Source organism: Pyrgilauda ruficollis, unplaced genomic scaffold (genome assembly GCF_017590135.1).
Source record: "Pyrgilauda ruficollis isolate IOZ18807 unplaced genomic scaffold, ASM1759013v1 scaffold50, whole genome shotgun sequence".
Lineage (NCBI taxonomy): Eukaryota > Metazoa > Chordata > Aves > Passeriformes > Passeridae > Pyrgilauda > Pyrgilauda ruficollis.
This window is the reverse complement of record NW_024526600.1, coordinates 720,607-738,445: the sequence shown is the minus strand read 5'-3', so window position 1 is coordinate 738,445 and position 17,839 is coordinate 720,607. Positions and strand designations below refer to the sequence as shown.

Below are 17,839 nucleotides of genomic sequence, written 5' to 3'. Positions count from 1 at the left end.
ATCCCTGGGTCTCACTAAGTTGGCAGGAAATCAGTGTATGCAGAGAGCGACTCTCTGATGGTTTATTGGGACCCTGGCCTGGCTTGCCAGAGGTTTGGATGAGTGGTGGTGCTGGCTCCTAGGGATGAGTGGCATCTGGCAACACCAGCCTGGGCTGGCCAGCACTGGCAGGAACTATAGCCCGGGAAGAGCAGCTGACTCCTTGGAAGCAGCTTGTGGTCTGACAGTCCCTTTGAGTGTTGCTGTTTGTAAGTATTGCAGAGCCTGGGATCCCACTGATCTGAAGACACTTGGAATTTCCAGAGTTGGTTTGTTTGTTCCTAGAATAGTAGCCCTTGTTATCATAACGGCAGGGTGATAGTGAGGGGCTAGTTTGGTGTTTCCTTGGGAGCTCTTCGGTATTGTGCAGAGCAGGGTGAGGCATGATGTCTGTTTGGGGAAAACCAGCCCTATAAATATCCTATAAATGTGCTGAGTGTTTGAAGGGGCTAGTGAGACTGCCTTTTCCACTTGAGAATTAGGCCTGTGAGAGGACTGTGAAGAGCATCAGACATGAGCCAGAAGAACTTGTATTTGGTGTGATGGGTTAAGCTGTGATTGGGATGCAAAGGAAAATATCTCAAAGTATAAAAATGTGGATCTCATGGCAGTGCTGTTTTAGACCAGAAAGACAAGACTGAACATTTTTAATAGTGGCTACAGTAAAATTATACCCTAGGCAATAATCTTTCCTGTGAGGAGAAAGCTTAAGTCTTGGTGGTGCTACCTGGTCAGACACTGTAAAATGGGATGTTTATGCATGATGGTAATTGTCTGTGAATTGAAGAAAAAAATTAGGAAATAAACTTTCAGAACAGAAAGTAGCCAGGAGGGATTGGGAAAATATCATAGAATGATCTAGGTTGGAAGGGACCTCAAAGCTCATTTTGTTCCAACCCCCTGCCATGGGCAGGGACACATTGCACTAGACCAGGTTTCCCAGAGCTCCATCCAGCCTGGCCTGGAACAGTCCCAGGGATGGAGCATCCACAGCTTTTCTGGGCAGCCTATGCCAGTGTCTCTGAACTGAGCAGGTGGGAGTATTCCCCATGCAGGTGATGATTTGGCTCATAACTTCTGTGTGGTTTTATGTAAATAACTGTCATAGGTGGGTTTTGCCTTGTATTTAGTGTCAGAGAATACAAACCAAAGTCCTCAAACCTCTCCTTAAAATATTATCTCAAAATCTTTAACTATCAGCTTGAATAAAGACAAATGTATATGCTAAGAGTGAAAAAGTTGGTTTTTTGGCCACATACGAGGCTTGGAATTTGAGTGTTTATATGAATGCATGATCCTGTGTTGTGTGGAAAACTTAATATCAGACATTGAAATTCATTGAAAAGTCACGAGTTAAAGCATGAAAACCATGGAAATCTGGTGAGGGTATTCTGTGTGTTGTCTAGGATCAATATAAGTTACGTAAAGCTATGATTAAATAGAATGCTTAATTTAATTTTTGTGAGAAGAGTGTACACACCAAAGTAGTGCACTCAAGCCTTTTCCCCCTGCAAGTTTTATTTGGGTTAGGCTGTGGTTGGCTGAAAGTTCCTGCCATACACTGTGTCCTTTTGCTCCTTGAAGTAAGTTTTTGCTCTCAGTCCAGTTGCACTTTGTGCAGGCTGCTGCTGTAATTGTCGAATTTTGGCAGCCTTTGCCGAGCAGTCCCAGACTGAAAATCTGCTGTCTTTATGCATGTCCTTTTCTCTCCACAGGTGATTTTTGTCTGAACCAAAACTGAGGTGCATTTTGCATTACAGTGTGTGTAAAAATATATCTTTACCTACTTTCTTAGAGGATACAATGTCATGTAAGAGGTTTCTCTTTTCATATCCGAACAAAAGGAAGCCCAGATAGCAGATGCTGGGCAAAGGAACCTAATTCTGTTGTACTTTAAGGAGCACCTTAGAGCTGGTGCAGAGATTTAACTTGGTCTTTGCATTAGCAAAATAGTGCTATAAAAAAAAAGTATACATATAACCACTTTCTAATTTATATGTTTTTATAAATACATTTATTCTGCACATACATGGAGAAAAATAATGACTACAGAGCTGGGAAAAGCAAAGCCTTCTGGAGCTGACTGCATGTTTTTCCTGTGTTTCAGCTCAGTATTTTAATGGGAGGAGTTTGGTTTTATTTGTCTATTTGGAACTTGACCAACAGCATATTTAGAAAATGGTTAATATATCTGTAGTGCTGGAAGCTGTAATGTACAGCAGTGTCTGTGGGCCTTTTAACTATTCCTGGGAGATATGATTAATGTGGCAGAAAATTATATTCACAGTAGTAATTGAGGGTCTTTAGTATGCTTGTCCTTTGTATGTTAAACTATTTCTGTTTGTTTGTTTGTAGCAGAAACTTAAAGCCTCTTTAGGAGGATTACATTCTTCTAAGCTCTCAGTGTTCTTCTCATTACAGCAGCATCATATGAGGAAACCAGCTTATTAGCTACTTGTCTGCAAGCAATGCCATTAGCATGTCCTCTGCAGCTCAGGCTTCATTAGAATTGTCTTTATTATAAAATGCTTGTGCAGTGTCATTTGAGTTTTCCTCCCATAAATAAATCTTATAAATCAGTGTTGCACTAGAAAGTAAAGAAAGTTGGATTTGTGTGGAGGGCCTGAGTCAAAATGCCATTCTCAGCATTTGCATTTCCTCTTTCTTTCTTTTTGTCTCTAGTAAAAGTGTTCATCCCTCAGGAATCAGAATCATGGCTTGGGATGGAAGGCACCTTAAAGATCATCTGTTTCCAGATGATCGCTGCTGGTGGCAGTGACACCTTGCACTAGACCAGGGTGTGCAGAGCCCCATCCAGCAGCCTGGCCTTGAACCCTTCTGGGGATGGGGCACCCACAACCTCCCAGGGCAACTTATTTCAGTGCCTCACCACCCTCACAGTAAAGATTTTTTTCCTGATAATACAATCTAAATGTACTCTGTGTCAGTTTGAAGCCATTGCCCCTTGTCCTGTCACTCTAGGCTCTTGTAAATAATCTCTCTCCATTTTTCTTGGAGGCTCCTGTCATGTGGTGGAAGGCTGCAAGTTACCCCGAAGCCATCTCTGCACGAGGCTGAATAATCCCAGTTCTCTTAGCCTTTCCCCACAGGAGAAGTGTTTCATATTTCTAATCAGCTTGGTGCCCCTAGTGCATTTTCATTATGTAGTACATAATTAAAATGTGAACTGTGTAGTGAGACCATAGATTCTGTTTTGTCCTCCTAATGGTTGGATCATCTCATTCATTCCTGAACACACAACTTTATCTGCACTTGGAAATGGAAAAGGGGTGTTTTTTCTTCTGAGTTTTTAAGTGCTTGTGTTGCAAATGCAAATATTTGGATGTTGCCGTGAATATAGCCAAAGTTTACATGTGCTTCTTCAGAAGCTACATGGAGGAGAAAATAAACAGATCAAAAGGTGGCTAATTTCTCCCCCCAAATTTATCTTCACTGTAATTCAGTACTAGTCAGTTTATGAGATTTGCCTTGTTTAAAAAAACCCATTTGTGTAATTTAGCTTTTTGCTTTGATTGTAGGAAGTTATCAGAGTTTACAGTACTGTTGTGGAACTAATTTGGGTACAGTATCTCCCTAAGCTGATAGTAGTGCAGATCCTTTTCTGCTTCGTTGGTGCTGGCACAGCTACTGAATATGCTATTGTGTGAGGTTATAAACCAGATAATCTTAATTGGGCATTTCCTGAGAGCAAGGGAGGGATGGCTGAAAAAGGAGAGACTTGGAAATAAGGGCATGCATTCCTAGTACACAAATTTGGCTTCCATCCAGGAAAATGGGAGAATTTCCTGTTAGTTAAAATCTTCCAAGAGCTGAAAGCCTGAAGATACATGGTGCCTACATACCTCAGGGAGCCAGAGGAAAGGGAAAGGCTGGGAATAGCTTGTGCATGAAAGCCCCAGGGAACAGACTGCTGCAGGATGTGGTGGGACTGAGGGGTGTGGATCCCAAGCAGCCATACCATCTCCTGTGAACCATCTCCTTTGTGTGGCCAAGGACTTGGGGTACCCTGCAGCAGCTGCACCAGCACAGTCTGGTGTTGGAGATCAGGTCCTGGGGGCTTTTTAGAGTTGAGTGAAATGCTGTTCAGGCTTCGTGGAGAATGCATGTGTGTGTGTGGCATGTGTGCACATACGTCCTAACACTGCAGATATCACTGGAGCCTTGACTCACTAAACTGGAGGATCTCTGCTAGAGGAAAGATATGGAATCAGTCATGTAAATTTGAGGATAGGATAGCAAACGGAAATGACTACAGGAAAACCTGAAAGAGCGGAGGTGGATTTCTTAGCACCTGGTTCTGTTGGAATGATCTGGTTTGTATGTCCATTTGAAAAGAGGGGCTGCTTATTAAACTGAATTAAAGTACAGTGAGTTATAATTCAGAATTTGAGCCTCTGCTGAGGCAAGGTTGGAAAAAATAAGGAATCAGGAGAGAGCTGCATTGAAAAGATACGGCAGCTTTTTTATGTTAGAATGGGTAGTTGTGATCTGAAACTTCTCTCACTGACCTGATTGCATGAGCATATATTGGTGTAGGTACTTCAGACACTTGTAAATACTTGTCTGCTGCCTTCTTAATTTTTTGTCTTTGTTTTAGCATAGGGTGAGCTCTTTTGGGTATTTTTGGTTATAGCCTATGAGTGAATAATTATTATAATTGTTTTATATATATATATATATATGTGTTTTTAGACATTTGAGGCTACAGTCACTTCAACTTAAGTTAGCCCAAGCTTCTTGAGCTTTTAGGGTAAATGTAATCAGAAAGAGCATTAATAGGAGTAAGGAGGGTGGCTTGCTTCATATGTAGAAGTCTGTCTGTAGTATTAAATATTTCTTACCATACAGAAAAGACTTAATTGTTTAGCAGTTGCACTAGAAATTGATCTCTAAGCTTCAGTCATGGGTCACAGTAACATCGGTTTTCTATATGCCGCAGTAACTAGAACTCAAGGAATTTTATTCAAAACAAATAAAATTCAGCCATTTTGACTTTGCAAAGTAGTACAGAAGCACTAAATAAAGTCATATCAGGAATTCAGTAATACAAGCTCTCTGAATATGGTTGCAATTGTTTAGTAAGTGTCTTAAGTGAAAAGCAAAAAGAAAATTGAATCTCATCGTCTGATAGTGAATGAGGAGAGGGTTTGACAGTTGCCTGCTCTGCCACTTGTAATGAAAAGAAATAGAATTACTTGTGTTAATACAGTTTCATGGGTAATAACATACTGTCATTATAACAGTGAAGGAGGCTAATGACAAGTTAAACATCCAATTGTAGAAAAGGTCAGTGCACAGTAAAGGTGATGGAAGCAGTTACATCAGATCTGTGAGGATGAGGGCAGATGGTGAATTTGTGGAAGAGAAGGCCACCAGTGGGAGTTTTTAGCTACCTTATGCAGTTTTTACAATTGTTTGTGAAGATCTGTTAGTCAATTAGCAAGTATTAAAAGAACATGTTGATCAGGTGGAAATAATGTCAATTATGCTACTCCTAGAAAGGGAGTGTGTCCATTATTTAACTTCTGCATGATTCGAAGTAAGTCAGTTAGAAATTAGTGGCAACTTGTCCACATTTAGCTGAAGAAACAGTAATGTCTAAACCAGACTAATGCCCCAAAGCTCCATTTAAGGTGTTCAGGAGAACTGTTAATTTTTCTCTTAATTCCTGTCACTTAACAATGGTGCTTATGGATTCTCCATGTTGTTATTTTAATTACCAGTTAGAAATTCTGGAGCTGAGTACCTTAAACTCTTGGCCTTAAAAAAGTATAGTTGGATACTTAAATAATCTCTTGATGAGAAAGGAGCATCTCTGAGTGCAGTTCTGATCTGTTAAACATGTATGTCCATGGGAAGGGAACCTTGAAACACAGATTTTACACTGGAATGTTGAAATGTGGATGGAAACTACAGATGTCTAAGTTTATAAGTCACAGCTGGGCTCATAAATTAACAGCCAATATTTTGAACTGCTAAGAGATTGTTTGTTGGTAAACTGTCTCTTCTGTCTTTTCCCAGTGTCTGTGAATGATGAATATCCTCCAATCAGCCTTTCCAAGTGTTGTATATATTGTGGAAGATACAGAAATCTCTTATAACTTGTTGATGTAATAATTTATAGTGAAACTATTTTCTGTTTTGTTCACCGTCATGTTGGTGGCAAATAGAAAAAGAAATCCACTTTATTGCTGTGCCCTTGAATTGGTGCTGTCAATTTTAATGCTGTTGTAATTGTTTTTCCCAAATACTCTATTTAATTTCTTTGATTCTTGCCAGACTTAGGGGCAGGAAAGCAACTTTATAGGGGAAACAAGTTGTGGCTTTGTACAGTGCTACGAAATGCACAGAGTAAACAAACAAAGGGGTGAGGGATGGGGATAGAGTGGGAGTTTGTTTTCCTTCATCACTTCACTTTTCTTGTGCCAACAGAAGGGTTTTTAAAAGGAAAGGAAAAAAGAAAGAGGCAAATTGGATTGTTAGCAGTGTCTCTTAGGATCATAAATGAAGGGAAGATTGTGTATGTAATTCATAAACATCCTGAACTATACACCTTCTATTTCAACTTATTAGGGCATGAAGTAGTGCCTGCCAGGTTAATTTCTCACTGGGGAATTCAGCATTCATGCAGATCTTAATTTCCTCCTCTATACAAAGCAGTGATAAGAGAAGAATAAGGGTATTTGAATATTTGATTCCAGATAATTCAGCTAAAAAAGTCTTTTAGAAGAAGCTGCAAGACAATTATAGTTGCTATTTTAAATTGAATTTGGAGAGTAGCAGGAGAATGTTTATTTGTTCCTGATAGGAAATATGATTTTTGTCATGTGAACAAAACCCTGTGCTTTACAAAAATTTTCTCTTTCATAGATGAAATTACTATTTTGAGTTCAGGATGTGGTAGGCAAGGAATAAAAAAGAAAAACCATTTGCAAACATTTTTTCTCCATTTCCCATCTGCCAAAGGAGCAATTGAATTTGTTACTATGGAACAATGGTCAATGCTCTGTTTTTTCATGGTTTTAATGGTTAAGATGCTTTTAATGGTTTACAGGAGTTCAAGGACTGTTCCAGCTTAGTGCCTGCTTTTTGCTTCTGTGATGGGATAGCTGAGCATGACCAGAGTGAATCATCTGTTGGCTCTAAACAGGGGTGGGACCAGATTTTTATTAAAGTAAAACAAAACCAAGCCTCAAAATTCTTATGGAGTGAATATTTAAGAGGCCCAGAACCTCTTGTTCTTTTTCTAATTCCAAGTGTTGCTTTAAACTCAGTTGTGGGTGCTGACTTATGTGATTTGGGAGAGTTGGATTTAACTGGTCTAGGAAGGCAGTTTGGATGGATTCCTGAAGTTCTGTTTCAGTATCAAGAAACTTGTTTTGTTTGGGGATTTTATAGTATTTCTGTTAAAACACCTCAGTGATCAGCAAAGTTGAATTTCCAGGTTTTGTGTTTGGAATGATTAGGAATTGTTTATGTTGAGGAAATAATGGGGTTGAGAATTATGGGGAGTCAAAGAAGTTGGTTTTGATGGGTGTTCAGTCAGCTATTTCCACTACTGCTACTGGAGATCAAAGCTGTGGAGTTTTATTTGTTTAGAAGGGCCAGCTGTGGCTTTATATAGGCTTCTGAAACCTATGTTGTGTAATCTTACCCATTTTTTTGTTTAAAAAAATCCAAAACCAAGCAAACACAATAAAATGCAAAATCATTACATTTTGGAATTAATGATTCCCAAAAAAGTGCCCAAATTCCAGACAAACTAAGACAAACTCGAGTAATGTAGGTTCTGCCCCTTTGGGGTGCATAAACCTCATATGGAGATGCCTTTAATGTTTGTGGAGGAGTGTACTCAGTTAAGACATGGTTTTGCTGTTTTTTGGCTCTAATCTTATTTTGATGATCTGTTTTCTTTTTAGCACCAGCAAACATTTTTAAATCAGCTGAGGGAGATCACTGGTATCAATGACATCCAGGTACTACAACAGGCACTGAAGGTAAGTGACTTGTACCTGAATGAACCAGAATGCATCTTAACTGCCTGTGAAAGCCATAAATCCATCCCTTTCTTACTCTGTCCCTCTCTTCCTTCCCTTCTTTCCTTTCCTTCCTCCCTTTCCCTTCCCTGCCTGAATTTATTTCAGGGGGAGAAAAAAAAGCTAATAATGATGGCTTGTTCACTTGGCATGGAATCTTGTTCTCTTTTGGTACTGACCTGGAAATTAATCAAGTGTTCAAAAATCAAAAGACAGGAATGTTATGACTTGCCTTTAACCTTTGTGTGAATTGTTTTGGGATATGTTGGTGCTACTACAGAACCAAGTGGTATTTTCTTATCAATGTGTGGGTGTTTTCTACCATGTACAGGCCTTGCTCACTGTGTAGAATGAAGAACTGCTTGAATTTGCCAACCTTTGCTAATTTGGTATTGTTTCAATGTTTTTTCAATGATTGTAATTTATTTCACAGCACAGAAGAGTTCTTTGATGCAGGAGAAAATGACAGATCTCTCTCTATTCTGTTTCCATATAAATAAATATATATAAAAATTTTAAAAATGCTTTGTCTCCCTCAAGCAGAACTTTTTAGCCATTTATACATAGTAAATGAGGATTTAGTAATTTAAATCAAAGTATATATCTACACAAAAACAGGTAGTTGTTAGCATAAGTCATGTGCACGACTGCTTTTCAAAAGCCGGGATCTCTGGCTTTAAAAATGAAACTGTATATTTTCAGAAGAATTTGTCTGACTCCTGTTGAAGCTGACTCCAGTGGATGTGCTGGTTTGTTGAGAGGTTGACCTACACTACAAGATGTTTTATTTTCTTTTCCTGAAATAAGTGAAATGCCACCAAAACAATTTTTTATAAGTTGTTTTATCTTTATTGTGGTTAAAAATAGTGAAATATGCAGAATATGTCAAGTTTGCAAACTTGCTTTTTGAGTCACTATTTTACCTGACAGTTCAATGGCTATTGATTTGAAGTTGCTAATTATGTCTTTTGTTTTTAAGAAAAATTAAAGAAAGGGAGAGAGTACTCTCACTTGTTTTGTTTTTTTTTAATATGCTTAAAGGACAGTAATGGTAATCTGGAGCTGGCTGTGGCTTTTCTCACTGCGAAGAATGCCAAGGTTCCCCAGCTAGAGGAGGCAACTTACTACCAAACAGCCCTTCCTGGGAATGACAGATACATCAGCGTGGGCAGCCAGGCAGACACCAGTAGGTATCTTTTCTTTTCATAAGTTTAGTTTAAAGGCATGGGAAATAAAATCTTGCCTGTGACATAACTGTTAATCTGCAGATAATTCTTACTTATCAATTCTTAGATTATTTTGTATTCCCTCTCTTCTTACTTCATTGGGGTTTGTTTTTTTTTTTTGGTTTTTTTTTTTTTTGTTTTTTTTTGTTTTGTTTTGTTTTGGGGTTTTTTTAATTTTTATTTGAGCTACCTTTAGGCATTACCTTTACATATATGTATGGTACTGATCAAAGGGTGAGTAACTGGGCTTTTCATCTCTTTTTACTTTTTTTTAGCTCCCCCATATTACAGGTTTTATTTTGGGGTCATGCAGTAAATAATTTAAGGCAAAAGCTGGGTACTCTTCTGTCAAAACAAAATTGGAGAAGAGTCTGTCATTGTCTTAATATGTTAAAGCTTAATATTGTTAAGAGTAGCTCCTCCCTGACAGGAATGACTTTCCCAAAGGGAGACGTGGGAGGTTAAGTGTGAATTTTGTACTAAAAGAGTAGGTATTTTATATATGAAATTAGCCTTAAATATACCTGTTTTTAAACTATTTCAATTAGTTCATGCAGGAGGTCCCACAACCTACATTTCTCTGAGTCTTGCAGGTTCTAATCCTCTGCTTTAGTGTATAGTTATTTTTATGGGGAGGAAAAAAAAAAGTGTTCTGGAAATAAATATAGGAAATAACATAGAAATAAAAGTCAAAGTAAGTTTTGTAGTGGGATTGATATCTGTAAAATCCGAGTTTCTTGGTGCTATAATTACTTTACACCGTTTGCAATGCAGATGGAGAATATTTTAATTACATACCAGTTCTTTGGCCATATATGTAGTACATCTATGTAGATTTTATTAAACAAGTAGGATTTTTTAGTGCCTCTTGCAGTAGGATTTTTTCCTCCTTAGTGTTGCTCATGGTGGCTTCAATGTAAAGAAGTCTAGTTAGATTTCCTTATGAATTATGCAATTATCTTTTGTCTGTAGAACCTTGACATGAACATTTTAAACTTTTTTCATTAATTAGAAATGAGTTTATTCTCAGCATGTCCAGTCTGAAAACTGCATTTAAATCCTTGGCATTATTAGCAACCCTGTATAAAATGTCCTGAGTTCATTATAGGTAGTTGTGTTATCCATGCAGTAAGTTGTGGTGGGTGGCTTGGGGTTTTTTGTGTATTTTTTCCTTTTCACTCCTTTGGAAAGAAAACACACACAACCTTCCCCATGTGTTTAATTTTCAGTTTTAGAAAGTTGCCATTGAGGGAATGAAGGCTATTAAGAACAAGCTCACCACTGTGTCATAGTTTCTAGTACTGACAGCCTACTATGGCAGTGGAATAGTAAGCTGGATTCTCTTGGAGTCTGTGTTTAATTAGATTGAATAGCAATCCCATTAATAGAAGTATTTAGTTTTGCTGTCACTTACTGTGCTGTACAACCTTACTGAAGAAATGAGGTGACAAGGGATGTGAATGAAATCTGCGAGAGCCCACATTACCCATGACAGATGGTCAAACTGAGAAGGGTAGGTCTTGAGTTGTGCATTCCAAGGTGAATTTCAGGATTCTCTTCTCTTCTGTGGAGGGCTGGAGGCAGATTCCTTACAGTTACACAGCATGACAAGTCAGTGATCAAGAAACATCAACTGCTGTGGGAAAAGTAGGCTTTGAATTTTTTTTTTTAGCATCTTTAATATCTGGTCAGGTCCTCACTGGCAACAAAGATGAGAACCCTTTGCTGTTTTAGTTAGACTGAAAACACATTGTGAGATAAAGGCATCTTTGTGAACTTTTCTTCATATTGGAGGACTTACAAGGTAAGAACTGAACACCTACCATGGAACAAAAGTCAAAACCAGTGTGACGTGGAGCCCCCCCGCAAGCTCCTGTAGCGATCTAGTGAATGCTTCTGGAAGAAACCTTTCCTTGTAAAGTGCTTGCCTGTAATTGTTTGGATTCTAGATTTAAAAAAGGCAGTGCACCAAAAAGGCCAAGTCTCAGGGCCCTGTATTAGTAAACACTGTCGTGTAAGGGGATGTGAAAGAGCAGTGACTTGTGAGGAGAGAATGGAAGGGTGGGCACAGGATGGGAAATCTTCAGCAGACGGCTTTAACCATCAGCACTCCCTTCTGCAAAATAACACATCTTAGCAGTTCTCAGTGGCTATGCTGAGTTAATGACAGGATCTTGTCTCTCAAATTTGACTCCCTTTATTATCCCACATAGGTATAATTACATTAATTAATTAAAACTCACCCTTACTGTTCCTTACTTCTTAACTACCTCTGTGCATTTGGAACTTGGGATGTTAAGAGTCACCGAGCTTTGTGGTCCTGCCAAGTTAAAGCATCCAAACTGGGAATGAGAGAGTCACAGATAAATACTAGAGCTGTCTTTTATGCCACAGAAAGCCTCCAGCCATTTACAAAGGCTGTTGAATGTATTCCTTGCATAAAGATGTATCAGATGTGAGCTTGACTGACTACATTTCTTTAATGTGGTTATGTAGTTAGAGGGGTAAAATGAAAATGTTACTGTGTACCATAACAGCCTGAATTATGCAGTGGCTCTTCCAAAAGTGACAGTGGGCATAAGTGGTTTGAGAGCTGCATCCTGGATGGTAGGAGGTGTAAGGAGACCTGAAATGCAACATTTCATCAGCTGCAAAAAAATAATAGGTTTTCATTAAACCTGCTCCATCTGTTAAACAAAGACTGACTTGCACAATCAGTGTTATTCATGATGCTTGCCTTTTTGTCCGTTCAAAATGGCATGTGCAAGCACCTGCAAATGTAGTATTTTCACATCAACAGTGATGCAAGCTTAATCTGATCCTTTTCAAAGGTGGTTTTAACATTTTGACTTTCTTTTCCTTCTTGCACTCTGTGAGAAGAAAGTGCTTAAGCATTAGGTTTCCAATGTACAGATGCACACTTTGTAGTCCAAGGTAATTTCAGCATTCCGCTTGGTAGAGGAAATTCTAGGCATTGTACTTAAAGAAGAACAAAAGAAGTTTAGTAGTACTTCCAAATATTTTCACTTTATTTCTCTAGAAACCTTTTTATTCCCATTTGAAGTAATTTTGTGTATTTTCATCTGTGGCTGCACAACAGAACTGTTGGATTGCTAAGAATGTATCCATTTTCTTCTTATTATTGAAGGAACTTGAAGAACCCAGGGTTAAAGGAAGGAACCGAGTGAAGAGATGTATTTAGGAAGTTGTGTTGTGTTCCAGTGAAACAGCTGTCAGGACAAATTCTCTCCTTCCTTCTTTTGAAAACACAGTTATTTTTCATTAAAACTGAATTATTAGTCTTTGCAATTGCACATTCCATAGCCAAAACAAAAGATTTCAAGCCCTTTTATAAGGGCATATTACAGTGTAACTATGAAATGCCACACACAGCAATTTGAAGATTGTAGACTTCATGGCTTCTGGCTTTTTTTATCTTCCTGTTCTTACTTTGGGCCTTTGCATATGTCTCAAAAGTCACTCACCCCTTTCCAGTGAGGTAGAGTTTAGTCTCAATGATACCTAAATCCTTTTGAAGTGGTGTTTATAAAACATTTCTTACTGTTCTATTCTAGAGACTCTGAAAAGTTTATAGGGTAATAATTTCTTTTGGAGCTTCACTGCCCCTACTTTTAGACTCCTAGTGTCTTGCCTAAATCCCTTTTGCTTCAGGTTGAGTCCTTTACTCCTTGTGTGCTCCTGTGGAAATTATAGTACACTTCATTCCTTTTATCTCAGATGACGTGTTGTGTGCTTGAAGACAGTGTATCAAAAGACTTCCCTCAGATCTAAACGAAACAGCCTAAATTCCTTTCAAGTATTTGGATGCATTTCCTATACCTTTTGCCATTTTTTTTCTTCTCATCTAGGCCTTCTTTAGTATGCTTTTTTCCTGAGCTGTAGCACTCAAAACTATAATGAAGACAGCAGCTTAGTTCTTAAGAAAAATAGGTGAATCTCTATAAATATCCACATAGTACCCTGACAGATGTGTAATGCTTCCTATTTTCTTCAGTGCTGTGATGATGTGAATTGCAGATTGAACATGAGTCGGCTGTAGCTCCTGGATCCTTCTTGGCACAAGTCCTAGTCAGTCCTCATTCTCTAGCTGTTCATTTATTGTTTCTGTGAGTAGGATTTGACAGTGGCTTCTTCTGTCACCTTGCCTAACTCAGCCATCACTATATGTCTTCATGACATTTCCTTCTATTTCAAGGATTATTTGTGTCATCTCCATCCAGGTTCCTGGGAGTTTTGCCAGCTTGGTGTGTCAAGGTCCCTGCTTTAAAATGTCAGGAGTCTTGTACCTTGAGGTCCTCTTTTCATCTTACAGATTCATGTGATGCTTTGTGTCATGATTGCCTCTCTTCTTCCCCATCAGTGTGAGAGTCTTCGGTTTAAGGTGTTATAATTGCAGAATGTTGTAAATATAGCTGAGATGAGGAAGCTGTGGGATAATGGTGGCCAATATTTACAAGCTCTTGCACCAGTGCAGCAGTTTGAGTTGGCTGAATTGCTGCAGGGGTGCTGGGTGCTCTCCCCACATCTAGTTTTAACCAAAACTGGCATATAAAGCCACCTAAATTCCTTTAAATCTTCACCTTAGGAGCCTGAGGCCACTGTGAATTTAACATCACAGAATAGGTGGCAGTATGTAGGATCTTGCTTAGCTCTGCTTGTGGTAAATAAACCAGATGTAGTCTCAACTCCCTTTAAAAATCTTTTATATTGTTTACGTGTTGAAATTGGAATGTTGCTGCTGAATTTTCATACTTGGCACTGTTGGACCCATCAAGGCTGCCCCTTCATATTTTTTCTCCCTGTTCCAGTTGTTGCATCACTGTGGATGTTTATTGCCTATCCCTGGGTTCAATTGCTTCTTCTGATCTGTCTCTCATGCTGAGTTTCCCAGCCTACTTAAGTTTGAAGTTCCTACTCTCTGCCTCCTCCTCATATAAGTAGCAAGTCAACAACACAGTAATTACTTTAATGACCTAGGCAATAACAAGTAAGAACCATTTATTTAAATGATGATAGAAGTTTCCTAAGTAAACAGATGAATAAGTTTTTTTTTTTTTTTTTTTTTTAAAGGAAGATCTATGAGGATAGATACAGTGTGTGCATTTATTATACATACACTAGTATTTGTCCCAAATTTCAATATACAACTTAAAATTGTTTTGTAAAATTACAAACAATGTCAAACTCTCTGAATCTTATGTATCAGAAGGACACATTATTTTATAATAATAATGTTGTAAACCAAGAATACATTTCTTAGTAAAACAGATGATTAATTATGAATGTTAGTTTTCATTGAATAAACACACATGCACTAAACCAGACTGTTGCTGAGAAGTTTCTTCACTTATGGAGAAATTTTTTGTAAGCGAACTTTATTTACTAGTCATGGCCTGGTTAAGAATGTTTGCATTTTCTAAGACTATTTGACATTAAAGTGATAAGTACCTTTGTGAGGATGAGCCAGTGGGAACTGAAGTGTTCTGTGGGCTAAATGAAAGGAGTATTACAAAGCTGGCATGTGTGAGTTAAAGTCACATAACTAAATTTGGACGAGGCATTAGTCCCACACCTTTATGAAACACATCCGTCAGCCTATCACAGAAAAAAAAAACTTGTGTGTCTGATAAAAACTTTGAGTAAAAGTAATATTTTTTGGTTTTTTTCAAACTCATACTTAAAACAGTAATCTGTTGGTCAGATAGGAAGGAAACTTCAGCAGCTCAGTTTCATGAATGAGTTCTACTACTCATAGCTGCAGCATTAACATCCCCATGCAAGAATTTATAAAACATGAAGATATTTTAAAATAAAAGTGAGGAAAAAAGAAAACTACATTAATTTCATGTATTATATGTACATTTGTATAATGTATAACCATCTGAAAGGAATGCAAAATGTGGAGACAAGGTAATATATATGATTTTGTTTGTTTGTTTTTAGAACAAAGAGTTTAATCTCAGACTTACCCTTCTTTTGTGACTTCTGTTGAAGTCTTCTTTATTATTTTACAATTTAGGATTCAAGTTCTATGTGAGGTGTGGCAGCTTAATGAGTTACTGTGTGACCTGTAAAGACATAAGCTTAAATGTCAAAACCATTTTTATTTTACATTTGCTATGAACTAAAAGCTTTCATGAAATAGGTTACTATGGATGAGCTGATATTTATAAATGTATTTTTTGACATAAATTATGCTAGGTAAACCCTCTGTGACTTGAACTGATTGCACCACTCACTACATAGTGGTAATATCTGGGAGTGTATCTTCACTCTGTTGTCTTTTTTTCTTCCTGCAGAGCAGGAGCAATGTATGGATAGAACATTTCTCAAGAGAATCCTATAGTGTCTGCTCCAAAACCCTTGCATGCCAAAACAAACTCTTTTGGCTCATCTGCTTTTGGAAAGCAAATGGAAGTAAAAGCTTTGGGGTTTTAATATTAAAATTATGTAACTTCTGGTAATACGACTGGTAATATACTTCTAAACACATAGGGTGGTGGTATAGATTAATAAAAATTAGAGAGCTAAGGAGTTGCAAAGAAGTTGAATGTTTTAATGGAAGTGAGAGTTGGAGTTGATCCAGATAGACTTTTGTATAACGAGGGAGGTTTTGTTAAATACATCATTTTCACCTACATTGAATTCTTTTCTAGAAAATAGTCCCCATATAGAGAAGCTGACTTCTTAATCTAACTTTCTTTATTGTCATGTAAAAATGTCATCACTCTTACCTGACTAGAGACTTGCTCAAGGAACATTCCTCTCTGTAAGGAAGGGACCAGAGCAATCCCATACTTGTCCATCAGCATGTGTGGCTGCTGGGTTGTGACCACTATTCCTACTTTGAGAAATACAGCTTGACTTCAGGGAAGGTGAGGTGCTGAAAATACAACACAAGCACCACATTTTAGAGCATAATAGGTAGTGTGTGTGTGGTGAGGGGATCCTCTCATATGTCAACCTTTCTAATCTCCTTCTGCTGTCAGGCTGTAGGACAGAGCCAGGTTTGCATGTGACCCAGGCTGACATGGTATTTTTGCCCAAATTGTTATTCTCAGCATGGCAGCATACTTATCAAAACTTCTCTGGAGGATACTTGTGCTAGTGGTGGTTGTAATTACTTTAGTACTTCTGAAGGAGAATTTCAGGCATCTGAGTTGAAGTACCCTTCTGTTACACTGGGAGATCTGAGCTGACTGTAGAAGGCCCAAGAAGAAATTTAGGAAGTGCTGCTTTTATAGCAATACTGTTTTTCCATACTTCCAGGTCATGACAGATTGCCTAGTGTACTCTGCAGGTAAGAGTGTTCTTTTTAAAGGCCCACTAAATAAAATAGAAGTTCAACCATTATTTGGAGAAAACAGGGCTGAGTTTAAAACTAGGTTTTGAAGATGCTGGTGTTAACAGGAAAGTTTCTTTACAACTTTTTTTATGGTATCAGCCTTTTGCAAGGACAGGTTATCCCATTTTTTGTTCGTGAGTGACTATGGCAATGACTTTTGTATACTAAGCTTAGTGTTTTGTTCTGATCCAATGAGGAACATCCCACAAATGAAAGCCCAGAGGAACAGGGGAAGCTACTGTCTCTACAGCGGGCTGGCCAATCAGGAGAAAAGTCAGAAGTAGACAGATAAGCTCTTTGGAGTAATTGAGTTTGCCTGTGGAAGGAGAAATTCTGACAAGCCTCTTGTCTCGCTTTGTGAGCAATTGCCACTTTCAAATCTGTATTTCTTTCTCCCAGAGCCTTTCAGCTTCTTCTAATGGCCAAAGCCCAGGCTGGAGACAAGTCCCTTTCATAACTCTTTGGGTAAACTTTGCCTTGGAAGAGGGAGACTCAAACCAGCTGATGCTCCATGTGTGTGTCTGTCTGATACTTCACCCAAGTGTCTCTTCCAAACTCTCAGTGACCTTGACTTTTTTGAAGGTCTTGTGCAGCTGATGGACATTCCTGTAGGCTCTAGCTGCTGTAAAAGCTTGGCTGTGCCTGATGGGGACATGATTTGTGTTGTGGTGTGTAGTAGGATCCCACCTGAATTAGGAGCAGGGGTGTTGTTGCCCTCAGGAAGTAAGGAGGTTTATGGGGGATGTCAGTCTTTGATCCTTTGTATAATAAGAGCTCATGGAGAAGGCAGAAGTAGAGTTGTTTTCAGTCAGTAGTCCATCCATAATTCCCCACTTATCCAAGTATGGATCCTCATTTTCTCTCCAGTATTTGTTTTTTTCATGTTGAGATGTGATACTTTCAGTAGACGAAATAAAATTTAAATATGTTCAGAAAAGGAATGCACAAACAGGATAGAAAATAATTAAGTTGATTAAGAAACTGTTCCACTTGTTATGAAACTATGTAAAAGTATTTGGCTTACCAGGGTACAAAAATACTTGTAGAATTTGGAGCTGTGTTGGGAAAGCACTGTTACATGTTTGTTCATGAGGAGGAAAAATGGTCAATTAAGGTATCCTTTTAAAGTGAGGTCCTCTTCATTATGTGTT

At 38.3% G+C, this 17,839-nt stretch overlaps 1 protein-coding gene across 4 annotated transcripts in view; it reads left to right on the top strand.

The window, feature by feature from the left end:
- Window positions 1-17,839, top strand: part of USP25 (ubiquitin specific peptidase 25) — an 87,757-nt gene that overhangs the window by 12,504 nt on the left and 57,414 nt on the right. For all 4 annotated transcript variants that reach the window (XM_041480218.1, XM_041480216.1, XM_041480217.1 and 1 more), the window contains exons 2-3: window positions 7,980-8,057; window positions 9,138-9,282. In XM_041480218.1, the coding sequence (XP_041336152.1) occupies window positions 7,980-8,057; window positions 9,138-9,282 (223 nt within the window). The remainder of the gene's footprint in view (window positions 1-7,979; window positions 8,058-9,137; window positions 9,283-17,839) is intronic.